General features: G+C 32.6%; 1 protein-coding gene across 3 annotated transcripts in view; it reads right to left on the bottom strand.

The window, feature by feature from the left end:
- The window catches only part of DIAPH2 (diaphanous related formin 2), an 824,298-nt gene that overhangs the window by 607,198 nt on the left and 200,932 nt on the right, over window positions 1-16,168 (bottom strand). For all 3 annotated transcript variants that reach the window (XM_075999380.1, XM_075999381.1, XM_020285092.2), the window contains 2 exons: window positions 14,233-14,369; window positions 12,122-12,230 (listed from right to left, as the gene is read on the bottom strand). In XM_075999380.1, coding sequence (XP_075855495.1) covers window positions 12,122-12,230; window positions 14,233-14,369 — 246 coding nt within the window. The remainder of the gene's footprint in view (window positions 1-12,121; window positions 12,231-14,232; window positions 14,370-16,168) is intronic.

Genomic DNA, 16,168 nt, shown 5'->3' with positions numbered 1-16,168 from the left:
TTATCACTGTATTTGCTTGAATGATTCTTGTTATGTTACAACTGTGACATGACCAAACAAGCCAAAGTACATGTCCAATCCAAAATTAATAGACAGAAAAGTTGCCATCTGCTACAATTGTTTTTGCCAGAAGAAATTCTAGCTTAACGGCTTATATTAATACTGTACAAGTAAAGAGAACATTTCCATGAGAAACAAGTTAATGAGTCTTGCAATTGTACCTTTACACAAATAAAAGTATTTAGATCATGAGATAATAAAAGTCAATAAAATTAATTAATGTATCAACATAAAAATAACTTTATATTTAATAAGATAAATGCAAAGCTATTAAAACTCACTTTATATATGAATATATACAGTAATACTAAAACATTACACTATAGTGGGATATTTTGCACCAAATAGAGTATTAAAATATATAATTAAGAGGGATTAACATACTAGGTGTGAAAAAAATTAACGCAAGTAAATTAAGATCAACTAGAAGGCACTGTGACACTAACACTAATGCGCACTACATAATAAAGCATATATAAGGGCTTGTTTTCAAATAGTGTTTCATCCATTCACGATAACATACAATAATTAGGAGACCCTTTGAAGTCAGTAATTTCAACAGGTAAAGGCACTGGTTTAACAACACACCATTTTTTTTTTTTTTTTTTTTTTTTTTTTTTTTTTTGAGACAGAGTCTCGCTTTGTTGCCCAGGCTAGAGTGAGTGCCGTGGCGTCAGCCTAGCTCACAGCAACCTCAATCTCCTGGGCTCGAGTGATCCTTCTGCCTCAGCCTCCCGGGTAGCTGGGACTACAGGCATGCGCCACCATGCCCGGCTAATTTTTTTATATATATATCAGTTGGCCAATTAATTTCTTTCTATTTATAGTAGAGACGGGGTCTCGCTCTTGCTCAGGCTGGTTTTGAACTCCTGACCTTGAGCAATCCGCCCGCCTCGGCCTCCCAAGAGCTAGGATTACAGGCGTGAGCCACAGCGCCCGGCCAACAACACACCATTTATTGTTTATCAAATTCCAATAGATATCTAACTAATTACAAATAACATGAGTCATTTTCAATATCATCTGTTAAACAAATACCTTTTCATAGAAATATTTATATTGCATGAATGTGGGGGACAAAAATATTATCTTAATTATTTCTATTCCCTTACATTACCACATAATTATTGTCCTTTTCGGAGAATAGGAACATTGTCAAACTCAAACTGAAATAATTGTCACTATTTACAAATACAAGATGAAGTTTTAAAAAGATAATAGCTTTATGGGAAGAATATACTTTTTTACTTAACTATAAACTGGGTATAACTGAAATACCCATGTGTGGATTCCAAATTTAATGCTAAATACAAACCCCCAAACTATTGTCATCATCATTTTTGTTACTGTTAATTACTAGACAATATATTAGGTGCTTTATATAATTCACCATCTAATCTCATCCTCATAAAAACCACACGAGGTGTTACTATTGTCCTTATTTCACAGATGATGAAGCTGAGCTTAAAACAGATAAATAATACATATAAGGTCACACAGGAAGAAGCAAACTCATGATTCTGAACTATGTATCTTACTACAAACAGAATAAATTCCAGCACATTCCAAATGTATCATAAACCCCATTCACAGATTCATACAACAAAAGTTTTTAAGGATGGGTACAATAATGAAATTTAACTGGTGTATCACGCTTAATTTACTAGAAATCGCTAGCTTGAAAAATATAGGTTAATTAGAAAAATATATAATTATGTTAACAATATGTTGTTTGTTTAGTATATAAAATGGTTATCATAATATATAATGGAATGCAAAAAATGAAACAAGCAAAAGTAGATTTGTGTATTTGGTTAAATTCCACTTCATATACATCTTAAGCAGTAAAGTATGGACAGTATCCAAAATAATGACTTTCACTCCCTCTCCTTTATGTCCTGCTACCCCACTCCCTACTCTGCACGCATATGCATTCAAACACATGCACACATACACGTGTACACATACACACACACACTAGAGCACTGTGCTGTTCAATATAGTAGCCACTAATCACAGTTTACATTTAATTACAATTAAATTAAGTTAAAAATTCAATCACCCAGTTTCACTAGCCATAATTCAAGTGCTCAATAGCCACACGTGGATAGTGGCTACCATATTGGACAATAGGGACACAGTACATGGGAATAATAGTGACTGAATAGCACTATACCAGAGATTTTAAAGAAAAACTCTTCTGAACTAATCCCTAAAACCTAAGCTCCAAAGAAGTACAAAACTCACTTTTGAATAAGAAAAGTTTCAAAATTGGTATGCTCAAATTCCAAGTATATAAATCTTTAAGAGCATTAGCAAACTCTATTGTCCTTTTACAATACAAAATCAATCTGCTTTCAAAAAAAAAATCTAGCTCCAGAGATAGAAAATAAAGAATCATGGGATTTTAAAACTAGAGAGAACATTTCATTTAAAAGTAAAGAAATTAGAAACCTAGAAAGAGTAGATGATTTACCCAAGATCACACAACTAATAAGCCTCAGTGATGGGACTAGAATTCAGGTCTCATGATCTTTAGCCTTGGATTCTTTCTAACATGCTATAATGCACAAATCTGGCCTTGCTGAGTATCATTTCTCCTTGTACTGGAAAGAAAACAAATGCCCTTGAATTGAATATCACAAAGTCCATTATCCAGAGTTCCTCTGTTGCTTAGTTACTTTATAATGGCCTTAAGTTCCAAAATGATCTGCCATATCTCATTTTAGTTTTAAATACAGTATCCATGAGAATCAAAATTTAAAAATCACAAAAAAATCAGTGAATTTTCTCCATTATTAATAAATACACCAGGCTAGGACCACAACTCTGATGTTCAATTAGTATATATAATCAGTTTTTGTATTTGCATTTTTATTCAGTGATCTTTTGTCATATGGAGATTTCTACATATATATGATATTTAGTAAACACATAAGCATATATAGATAAAACTATCAATTTTATGCATCTGATAAAGCATCCACTAGCTTGTGCCATAATTAATTATACACTAAAATGAATCAAAATCAGTTTTTCAACCACATAATGATCCTTCCTTTATTATAATAGTATATTCTATTTCTACAATAATCATCTACATTCTTTAGTCATAGGATGCTATTGTTTTTATTCGGGGGGGTCTGGTATAGAGGATGAAATATCACAAAATGGATTATAAATTTTCTAAAGACAAGGTTCTTCTGTGTTTAGGATTTACTTTGTAACTCCTGTTACCTACAAAATGGTTAAAATATAGCAAATGAATAACATTTAAATATTTCAAATTTTATCAGTAAGAGATATACCATTACAAAAAGAAATTGCTTTCAGTTTCTTACCTAAGTGATAAAGGAAAATATTTAAACATGAATATCTTCACAAAAATACTGGGGAAATGCTAGAACCTTTCATTTATTTTAACTTACCGGCTTTGAAAACTATATAAACATCTATCTATTTGTTTGATCACAATTCATAGAGCTATGGAGTACAATAATTGCCAACTCTAGGGCATTCTCAGACAGATTATCCATATTGCCATTAGCTGTGACAAATTGTACATATAAAATTTTATTGACACTGTCACACACTTGACCTTATTAAGTACTCTGTTGACATTAACAAGGTCTTTCTTTATCCTAGCCCAGCAGGAGTTAGGAAAAAAGATGATTTAGGTCAAAATAAGTACCGACAAAGAAAGATACAAATGTACAGAGCAAGTTAATTAAGTCAAGAAATAGAAAAGGATTCCAGGCAAAAGGAAGTCATGTACAAAGGTATTAAAGTTGACAAATGAAACAGCATAAAATTTTCATGAAAAAAAGTACAGTATGACTGGACCAAAAGTATATGTAGAAGAGTGGAATAAGACGTTACAGAGAAAGCAACAGCCAGAGGATGAAGTATTTTTGTGTGGGCTAGGACTGCACTTTAATCCTAGGGGCTATGGGAAGCCATTGTTGGATTTTAAGCAGTGATCTGACAAGAAGTACATTTGAGAAAGATAACTTTGTGGAAGATGATGTAAAGGGGGTTATCATGAAGGGTAGAACATATTAAAGAGTCCAGGGAAATGTTAAATACTGAGATGTGACAATGCCCTGAAATAAAGGAATGGCAGCAGGGGTGGAGACAGATACTATCCCAAGGAAGGGAAGTACAACATTAAGGAAGTAGAATTAATAGGATTTGGTGCCTGGTACAACAGAAGATGGAGTAAGGATAGATTTGAAGATGACTATTACATTTCTGGTGTATGCTAATGGATGGATAATGCTAAGGTTAACCAGGGCTGGAAATACAAGAGAAAGGCAGGTCAAGGTTGGAGAAAGGATAGTAGTAGGAAGGAGAAAGATGAAGAAAAGGAAGATAAGCACATTTAAGAACAGTATGGAATTTGAAATCCAGTCAGGAGGCAGCTGAACATACACGGTCTGTGAGTTGGGAGGAATTTGGAAAAGAAGGGCTCAGAGAGAGACATGACATATGAGTGCTAGTTGAAAACATGAGACTGTCCAAGGATCATCAGGACGAGAGAAACAAAGGACCAATGGACTGAAAATCAAACTCTAGAAATCAGCAAAATTTAATAGCCAAGCCTAGAAACAGGAAATTTTAAATAAAACACAAAGGTAAAAGAAAAACAAAGGGAGCTCAGTATAGCATAGAAGTCAAGGGAGGAGAGAGCTTTGATAAAGGAGTGATCAATAGTGCCAAATAGCACTGAAGAAGCCAATATGATGACTTCAAGAGGTACCTGTTGCTTTTTATATAATGGAGGTCACTGATAACCCTCTATTACTGAGAATGATAGATATGACAATCATTCAATTTTGAAGCAGATTTACAATAAAAGGCATCCTTCTTTAAATCAGAAGTTATTTTTTGTTAATGCTAAAAAAATGACTACATTGTACAAATATCTCTGCACAACCCCCACTGTAGTAATCTATCTTAAAACTTCCAGAAATATGAAATTGTCAGTAAATAGAACAAGTTTCCTAAGTAATATTAAGCATTCATTCAACACTTAATATTTAAAATGCTTATTTCCACAAATTTTCTCCTTATTCACAGGTTGAAATGCCTTGTGCTCTTATAAATGTACTGCTACTAACAAATGATAAATGCTTTGTCCAAAGCTACTCCCTCATATGTGATAGTATGAGCACACTAATGGCTAATTTACAAGTATACTTACAATAAAATCTCAATACTCAAGAAGCACCATGGAAAAGAATCAAGCTACATAGAATAAGTCCACACATCTCAGAGTTTATCCATTTAAGCGCAATATCTGCTTTCACTGGGGCACTTTCTGAAATGAATTACATAATTCCCACATTCTCAAACAAAATATACTAGATATAATTTAATATTTTCTTGCTGACTCAGGGGCATCATTAGATATTTGAGTTAGTGAGCTAGGCTGTAAGACAGAGATACCCTCGGGAGGTATTGAGGTGTGCAGGGCTCCTTGCTCTGGCACTAAATAAAACCAAATGTTATCATTGTTTGCATTCCAGTGTCAGTCTTTTATTATGTTTCTATTTACTCCTCCCTTGCTGTCAGTATGTCAGTTGTCACTTTTTGATGATCTCAGTACACCAGTCTCTAATAAACCTTCTCCCAACCTTCCAACCTACATTTCTAGTTTGCTGTGGATACAAAGCAGATAATCCGGTTGATTAAGATAACATAAAAAATGAGAATAAACAGACTCTGATTAAAGGCCAAAAGGTTTTTCTCACCATGAGGCTTACTTGATGGATTGGGTAACATTTTTTTAGGCTGCTCAGATTGTTTTATTTCATTTTTATTTCTTTTATGGTTCTCAGTTATATTCCAGAGGATAAATCTATTAAATAGGTGAGGTCTAGATAAGTGAAGCCATTACATATCAGGAAAGGGTAGATTTATTGCTCTGTTTTTGTGCACCATATCTAATTACAACATGCACAAATCTATTTTTTTCAGAATCTTAGAAAACGGTTTTAAAATGTATGAACTCATGCTAGCATACTTTTCTATATAGATCCTGAAATACTATAAAGACGTGGCATCTTTCAGACTAATAGCAGCCTATGAAGACTGTGGCTGTTTTGACAATACAATATTGTATGTTAACTATACCACTTTCTCTTTTGAAAAACAATTATTAATGATCATAGGTTTTCCTCCTTGGCTACAAAGAAATTAGTTTGAACTAGATGTTGGTATTACCTCATTCTATCTTCTTTTATGAAGTGATTGGCAGACTGTTCTGACCTCTATTTTACCTACTAGAAGCCCTTCTCCCCTTCTACCCTACCATAGTACTGCTTTCTCTATCAACAAAGATAATTTCTGAAAAATTATTCCTTATTCTTCAAGGCACAGTGAATATATCACCTCATCACTGAAGCCTTCCAAGACTTACGCAAGACACACCAAAATTTGCCTCCCTTTGTGTTCTCATTAAACCTTACTAGGAGGAAAGAGATATGGGTAGGCAATGGTAAGTATTTAAGGCAATGTAGTCTACATGATAAAATGCTTGAGAGTATTTAAAAGTCTATACTGTATTTGAGAAACACCAAGTTTAATATGGCTAAAACATATGGTACATTTGGGAGAATGACAGGCTTGATGTCCAGAATGTTAAATTAGGGCCACATTGAAAAAGGTCATATGTCACAATTAGGCTTTTCACCTTTATCAAGTTAGCAATTAGGTTTTTAGGAATGCTAATATGTTAGAATTAGATTTATTTTTTAAGGATAACTGACAACAGTGTAGAACATTTGTCTAGAGAGGAAGAAAATATCAGTGTGGAGTACTAATTAGGAAACTGTTAAAATAATATTGGTGGGAGAAGATAAAGGCAATGGAGGTAGGGAAAATGGATTAGATTCACAGTCTATGCTTTGTGATAAGATTTGATGACTGAAGATAAGAGATAGAGAAGAATGAAGTCTTGAGTAAAATTAAAGTTTCAGTAAAACATGGTATCTCTATAATCTAAAGTGGGGAAACACAGAAAGAAGAGTAGACTTCTTTGGGAGAAATCAGGTTAAGGGGAAGAGATTATGAGCTCAGTTTTAATGTAAGAGGAGATACAGTACGGTAGTTAAAGAATATGTGCTAGAGCCAGACTCCTGGTGTCTAATCTGGGCTTTCTTTGCCTTCTATTCACACACTGTGACCCCAGGAAAGTTATTTAACCTCTATGAGCCTCACTTTGCTCATCTATAAAATGGTGATACTATTAGGTTATTAAGTATGAAATGTCTGATTTCCTTAAGTACTAAGTTTGACAGTAGATATCTCTGATATTTCATTTTGATACTTCTTGTTTATTTTTACTTTATTGTGGAGGTACATCTTCATTCTTTCAAATGCATATTTTGGCTTGTGATTATCTTTCAATTTTTTTAATAGAAATTTTTGTAAAACCATCAGTCAAAAATTCATGTTATTTTTTAATGAGTTCCATCATGGAACCAATGCAGCGCAGACAGCTTGAAGTATCAACGAAGTGTTTGGGAAGGATGTGGCTAATGAACGCAGAGTACATTGACGGTTAGAGAAGTTCAATTCTGGTGATTTTAATCTTAAAAATGAGGCATGGGGGCGACCGGAGACCAAGGTGGATAATGATGAGCTAAAAGCTGTAGTGGAAGCGAATCCACCTCAACCTCTGTGTGAATTAGCAGCAAGGTTTGACGTTACTATTCCAACAATATTGGATCATTTGAAACAAATGGGCAGGGTAATGAAGCCGGATGGATGGGTATTGCATGAATTAAACAAGCATCAGAAGAGAAATCATCTCAAAGTTTGCCTTTCTTTGTTGTCATGACATAAAGGACAAGCATTTCTACACCATATTGTTACGTGCGATGAAAACGGATTCTTTCTGACAATTGCAAGTGTTTGGCACAATGGTTGGATAGAGATGAAGTGCCAAAACAGAGTCCAAAATGGAATATTCATCAGAAAAACCTAATGGTGTTTGTTTGGTGGTCGAACACTGGTATTATTCGCTACAGCTTCATGAAACCTGGTCAATTGATTATAGCAGATGTCTACTGAAACCAGTTGGATGAAATGATGAGGATGCTTGTGATTAAGCAGCCAAGAGTGGTCAACAGAGACAGGCCAATCCTCTTGCAAGACCACTTGCTGCAAAAAACAATGCTGCTCAAACTACAGAAGCTGGACTTGGAAACTGTCTATCATCTCCCATATTCACCAGACCTTGCACCAACTGACTACCACTTCTTCAAGGCTTTGGACCACTTTTTATAAGGAAAAATATTCAATTCTCTATAAGCTGTGAAAAATGCCTTTCAGAATTTCATCACCTCTCACTCTCCAGGCTTCTTTGCTGCTGGCATAAGCAAGCTACAGCTAAAATGGCAAAGTTGTGTTGACAGTTTAGGCGCATACTTTGATTTATTGTACTGCTTCTTGTTTGAGATATAATAAACTAAACTTTTGATTTGAAATCAGACATTTCATATTTAATGACCTAATACTACCTCATAGAAGTGCTGTGAAGTTTATATGAGATAACGTATGTAAAGTATTTAAAACATTTCCTGGCATATGGCTTATAAATACTACTTTAATATCTTATTTTTATGATGCCTATAAGATATCTAGTTAGGCGGACATGTAGGATTGAATAGAGAGAGAGGTATGGGTTAGACATATAAATCTCGAGAAACATTCAAACACGGTTGGTTATTAAAGCTAGAGAGGAATTGAGAACATTCATGGAGAAAATAAAATAAATATATATATATATATATGTATGTCTACGACTGTTTATAATGTAAGTGTATATATGCACATTATATATGGATGTGTGTACATAAAATGATAAGAGAAAAGAACCAAAGATAGAACATAGGGAACAAAATACCTGGGAAATAACAAGAGGAGAAATACATTAAAAAGACAGAGAAAGAAGAGTTAGAGGTAGTCAGAGAGTAAGGAGAGAATGGCGCATAGAAAGCCAAGGGAAGTAAAACTTTCAAGGAGGATGACGATCAATAGTACCAAGTGATCAGGATTGGAAAGAGGTCATTGAATTTTGAAATTAGAGGATTACTGTAGACCTTTTTGAGAACTCTGACAAAACTGACTTGCAAAAGGTAATTTATAAAACAGAAAACAAGTATGGATTATTCTTTTAGAGACATGGACTATAAAATGAAAAAGGGAGATGAGAGGTGAGTTAGAAGTGTAACTCAGATCAAAAGAAGGTGCTGTAGCGTGGAGGAGACTGAAGAATGCTCCTAAGCTGAAGGAAAGTCAATGAAGAGAGAGCATATGAACATATATGATTTATCATCCACCTATTTCTTGAACTACTGAAGATAATGAAAATGCTATCACGAGTACAAAATTTCACTTTAAAGGTGAACTAGAAAAATATCTGTGAGAAGTTAATAACCTGTTTTAAAATAAAAAAAAGAAAAAAAGGTATATAGTAGTTATTTAAAAATATAATTAGTTCTGTATTTTAACAAAATTACTTCCTTAGACTATAATAACATTTTGAGAAGTCTCAGGATACTACAGAAATAGAAAACTAATTCTGTTAAAATACAGCACTAATTATATTTTTTAAACAACAGATTTGAACTTTTGTTTTTCATTCCTGTATTCCGAATATCTTTTTGAATTCTTAGAGGATATGTTTTTCATTCACATTAAATAGTCCAAATAAACAAACCCACTTCACAATTCATGTAAGAGTACTAGCCTCTGTATATAACAAATTACTAATTTTTGTAGTTCATTAAAACATGAAATTTCAAATTGTAGGTTGCATATTTGCATCTATGATCAGTATTCAACAATTTCTTGAATACTTAGAATCATGTCAATGTTTCTTCCATAAGTTACATGTTCACAACTTGCCACTTCATCATTCCATTCTGTCCAGCTTACTTCAGGTTGGCAAATGTCAATTCTACTCCATTGTCTGGGGTGAACTACTTTTTGGCAGAGGTGTCACTTTAAAGGACAGACAATGCAGTATACAAATACTGACATCACAAAGACCTGGGTTCAAATCATAGCTCTTCCACTTAACAGCTGTGCAATTTTGAGCAGGTTACTCAGCCTTCAAGCAAATCAATAATTCCCTGATCAGAAAGCTGGCAATAATGATACATAACTCACAGAGTTGTGGCTAAAAATTCATTTAAAGAAGATTTTTTAAAAAATATAAATATACTTGGCACAAATACGACAAACTAAGTATAAAACATAATGAAAGCTTTGAATATAAATAAAATATTTAATTCCTCCTAAACAAAATTTGCAAGAGAAGTCAAATTTATACATATATCTAAAAGCCAATGAAATTTAGTTAGGTAAGTCCAACCATAGGAACAAGAACAAAATTTTCAAGAAGTCATCTAAAAAAGACAGTGTTGAATCTTTATTAAGATTAAATTTTATGGCCAGGCACGGTGGTTTACACATGTAATCCTAGCACTCTGGGAAGCCGAGGCCGGAGGATCGATCAAGGTCAGGAGTTCGAAGCCAGCCTGAGCAAGAGCGAGACCCCCGTCTTTACTAAAAAATAGGAAGAAATTAATTGGCCAGCTAAAAATAGATAGAAAAAATTAGCCAGGCATGGTGGCGCATGCCTGTAGTACCAGCTACTTGGGAAGCTTAGACAGAAGGATTGCTTAAGCCCAGGAATTTGAGGTTGCCGTGAGCTAGGCTGATGCCATGGCACTCTAGCCTGGGCAACAGAGTGAGAATCTGCCTATTAAAAAAAAATTAAATTTTATAACAACTGTATTATAAAAAAGAAAACACTGGAAAGAAATATCCTAATTCAAAAAAATATATAACACATTTGACATGAAAGGCACATGATAAAAGTTAGTTCAAAATGCTCATTATAGGTGGAGTGGAAGTAGTAATTAACAAAGATCCTCAAACATTTGGAGAGGTATTATAGTTTTGTAACATCACAGCTTATTTTTAGACAAGCCAATTCATCTATCTGATGCAGTTTCAAACTCTGGTGAAAAAAGATACTAATACTTCATAATACAATAAAAAAGGAAAAAATTGTGCTTGTTTCACATCAGATAAGAAATGTTAATATTTAAACACTACTAAAGAACTTGATAAAATTAAATGTGGAACCATGTTCTCTTTGTGGAACAATACAAGAGCTTAAAAAATATTTTAGAGAGAGCTTTCCGTGCTACATTAAATGGTATATACTGTCTAAAATAAAGACATAAGCACGAGAGATCAAAAAACTTAGCATCAAATTCTGTCACCTTAGAGGAGTTATTTAATCTCACTTAGCTTATTTGTCATATAAGCAAAATGGAGATGATAATACAGTAATATCTACATCATAGCTGGGTTTTGAGAATTAAATCAAATAACACATGCAAATTAATATGCTTAGTCCAGAACCTCATACTATAAATATGGCAAATAAATATAAGTTCTCATTCCTCGGGAACAAAGTTATTGTTCATAAAATGACTCATTTCCTAAAATCAACTAAGAAAAAAAGTGAGTTTTGTCATTTTCTAAAGAAGACATACAGGCTATGTCTACATAGGGTTATCAGATGGACACTGACCTAAGAGTTGCAATTCAATCCCCTCTATTCTGGTGAGTCAGACCTTTGAATGTTATCTGAATGGCATAAAATGAGATGTGTTTAATTTTCTTAAATTTCTACAAGCTCACAGACTTCATTAAAACTTGTTAGGATAATGGCATTGGCTGAATTGCTTGCCCTATTGCCCCAATTATTGCTAAGGTTTCAATTTCCCTGATCTATTACATTAATTACTAAATTCCTACTCAAACATCAATGACAATCATAACTCATATTTATAATAATTCAAGCATTTTTCACAATTTTAAACAAATAGTTATTCTCACAAACAAAACTTCTAGCAACAGGAAGAATTTGATTTTTACATTCCATACGATATAAATGCCAGTTAAAATGGAGTTGTCAAACAAAAGGAGTACTCTAAATTAACTCTATAAGCAATTTAAGACAAAATGAACTCACCTGTAATTGCAAAGCTTCATGATTTTCTAATCCTTCCACAATTGGTGAAAATCGCTCCCTATTATTTCTTTCTGCTGCTGTAGTTATAGCCCCTAAAAGTTTATCTAGACTGTAGAGACACACAAAAGAAGAAATAAATGAGAAATATTTCTTACACATATATTATGTGCATGGGTTATTCCTTTCAGTCTTACCTGTTGTTTTTTCTTCAGGTGGTTGATGTTTATATTTCTTAAATTATTATTCTTAATAGACAAATAAAAATTGCATATGTTTTAAACTATGTATACATAATGAACTGGCTAAATCAAACTAATTAACATACAAATGACCTCACATACTTTTATACTGTCTTTTTTAGAAACCAACTGCAACATGGTACATACTTTTCCGTGCTGAGAACACTTAAAATCTACTCTCTCAGGAGTTTTCAAGTATACAATATATTGTTACTAACGACAGTCACCATTCTGTACAATAGCTCTCTGAACTTATTCCTCCTGTCTAACTGAAAGACCATTACAAGAATTGTGTTCCTATCCACATAGTTCTATAAGTCAAATATCAATAGCTTTAAATAATTTTAGGGCATCAAATGAAAATTCAATTTAAAAAACCTTTAAAATAATGTTTCTGGGTGACATTTTGAAAAGAATACTTAACTGATAAACACTAAAATTTAAATCTTTAGGTTTTGATATTTCCTGTATTAACATATTAATATCACTTAAACATAATATGGCACCTATAATCATTAACAATTTGAGTATAAACAGACTAATTTTATAATAAATTGCTGGAAAGAGTGAATATTTGATAAATGACCTAAAACTTCAACATTTTTTGATAATGGAATAAGAAAAAAATATGTAACAGAGAAAGTCCATTTAATTAAAGAAGAATCTATGATGATCTAGCACAAGAAACTTATGTACCTGAACAAAAATACTGATAAGTACATACAAATATCTAAATCAAATTACCTCTATGCATATTATTTTTATCAAATGATATCTGAAATTGTAATTAAATCACAACAATTTTCCCAGGCTAGACTGTGTTTTATGAATTAAGTATTGAAAATCTAATTGACTAAAAAAATTTCTTACTCATATATAAATTGATTTTTCTATAAAAGCTTACAAAACCTTACTTTCGTATATGTTATCTCATTCTCAGTTTGTTCTCATTGGGATAAGACTGAACGCTATATGACGATATTTTCATTTAGTGTTTGTCTTTCGGTTTCTAAGTATAGTCACTAACACTAAACAACATCTCATTTTATTTTAAGTTAGGAGAAAGTCAATATATTAGAACATTATTAAATTTTCAGATGGCCCTGGCCTGATTCAAACTGAAATTATTACTGGCAGACAAAGTATTCCAAAGAAATATTTTAGTTCATGTCCTTAGAACATATTTCATTTTTTATCACAATGGTTTCTTACAAATTGAACTTATTAATGATATACAATTTGAAATTTTGCTTCTTATTCAATATTATTTCCCTAAGATATGACCTTATGCATGTTCCACAACAACTTGCTGAATTTGGCACATATATACACTCTGAATAATTAGCAACAACCTTTTTTCTTTCTTTTTAACAAGTTAGTTTATTTCACCCTACAAATAATTACTTCATCTTTGCATTTACCATAGGCAGATGAAGCAAAATGCTATTGTAAAATAATAATATAAAATAGTATAAACTAAAGGCCTTCAGTCAATTCAAATAGTTAAAGAAGCCAAATTGTATGATGTGTAGCCGTGTGTGTGCACATGTGTGCATTTGCCAAAATAACTCTTTGACTTTTGCCCACTTTTCTAACAATTGCTTTACATTCAACAAAACAAAAATCTATTGACTCACTTTGAATCCAACTTTGAACAATTTCCCATTAAGATTCTGTTTAAACCCAGTTTTCAGAATATCAACAAAAAAGCCAAAATATAAATAGATAGGATGAAAATGTTAATCAAAATTTTCTAAAATCTAATTTTGTTTTCATGCAAGTTATCCATAAAAAACAGAATAAAAATAGGACTTATTAATTTCTCAAGTGTCATTTCCCGTGCAGCAGATATAACAATATAGCAATACTTACATGTTCTCTTCTCCAACAATGCAAATAGCAGAAAGTATTTTTACTATTTCAGTCATCATGTTGGGTTGTTTGGGGTCAATTGCTCTTGCCAATAGTAAAAGGCTTCTTTCATCTCCTAGAATCCTTTGCAATCCAAACTAAAGAGAGAAAGTAAAAAAAAAGCCTCCATTCAAAATGTCTGTAAAACATAGCTTTAATTTTAAAAAGCAATTTACAATGACCTTCCAAACACCCATACCTCCACAATGAGGTTCTACCTAATTATATGAATGGTCATCAAATGCAGTTATTAAATAATTGCCTTTGTTTTTTACTTGAAATGACTGCATCTTGGAGTTTTTTCCCCTTAATCAAATATGATCTCCATTATACTGCCCTAAAAATATGGGAACAATCAGTATTTCTTCAACAAAGAACATGTAAAGCACATACTGATATGATTTTCTAAAGTAATTCTATGTCATTGGGTCTCCCTGGAGATGCCTGGAATTCATGGTTAAATTGTCCAATATGTTTGTATAGAAAATTAAGGTGAACAAATAGGGGAAAATATTTAAAAAAAATTCTTGTGTATACTATATTCCACTTAAAGCAGCAATAAACCTTGTTATGGATTTTCCCATAACTTCTCGCTCCTATGCTCCCCATTTCAGGCAGCTGTGCTGCATTACAAAAGCTATGAACACAAAGAAATGGCACCTGGGTTTTATTAAGGGTGACAAGTCAATAGGCGGAGAAAATACCATTTTATTTTCTAGGCATGAATATGTGTGTGCATGCACACATATGCATGTGCAAATTCTAGTAAATAAATAAAGAAATGCTAAATAAAGCCTAAAACTTGGGTTTCCATTACATTAAGAGGGCAATATTTTCATTGATCTTGGTTCCACAGAGTATTTCTCAGATTTCTTATAAAATATGTTTGCTTTGTTTCATAGTCTAATAGTGAAATCTGACAACATTTCATAAAAGCAAAATGTCCATTACAAGCTGACCTTTACATAAGTACCAAACATATGAATAGTTCCATGCTTCCCAATTTAACTTGTAAAAGAATTTGGAGGGGCAGATGGGGAACACAGCTAAAGCTCTTAAATGTGACTTTACCATAGGTCATAATAAGTTAGAAAATATGTGGAGATAAGATAACACCAAAAAAAAAAGCAAAAGAAAATGAGACAAGATAGGAAAGAAGCAAAGAAAACAAAAGAGGTAAATATGTATAGAGGTGGCCAGTAGATAATAAAAAGTAAGGAATGTAAGTGAAAAACACATTTGTAAAACTGAGAGATGGATGATTGCCATGCAATTACCAAACTTAAAATTACAACTTCAAGAATCAGTTAGACTGAGAGTGAAATCATTTAACGTTTCAAAGTTTTATTTAATGTTTAAAAGTAATTTTTAATATGTAGGGGCATACTGAAAATAAAAACGAAGACATGAGAAATGTATTTGGAAAACTACTGATCCAAACATCAGAGCAATATTAAAGTAATGGAAGTTAAGAAACAATGGGTTGCTTTTTACAATCCTATTATTATATGCACTGGATAAGTGAAAAGAGTTTTTGAAGTAGGTAATCTCTAAATTCCATGGGGCCAAAAATATTTGATTTGTAAGTCATTTCAAATGAAAGTTTGATTCCTTGATTTGGACAATTTATTCCAACCTGAAATAGATAAATAACTGTTTATTTTCTATTTGAAATGCATATTTTATGCCTATTGTTCCACATGTCTATAAAAGATCTATTTATTCATGTTCTGAGCAGCTATTTATAAGACATTAATATGACCTAAAACTCACCCTTAATTTAGAATAACCTAAGTCAAATCATCACGCTCTTCAAAACTGCCAAACACTTAAGAAACTATGTGTTGACATATTAAAGTATCTCCTGTGAAAGAGGTTTTATAGGAAATCTCACTAA

The sequence above is a fragment of the Microcebus murinus genome, chromosome X (assembly GCF_040939455.1).
Source record: "Microcebus murinus isolate Inina chromosome X, M.murinus_Inina_mat1.0, whole genome shotgun sequence".
In the NCBI taxonomy this organism is placed as follows: Eukaryota; Metazoa; Chordata; class Mammalia; order Primates; family Cheirogaleidae; genus Microcebus; species Microcebus murinus.
This window is presented reverse-complemented; position numbering and strand designations above follow the sequence as displayed.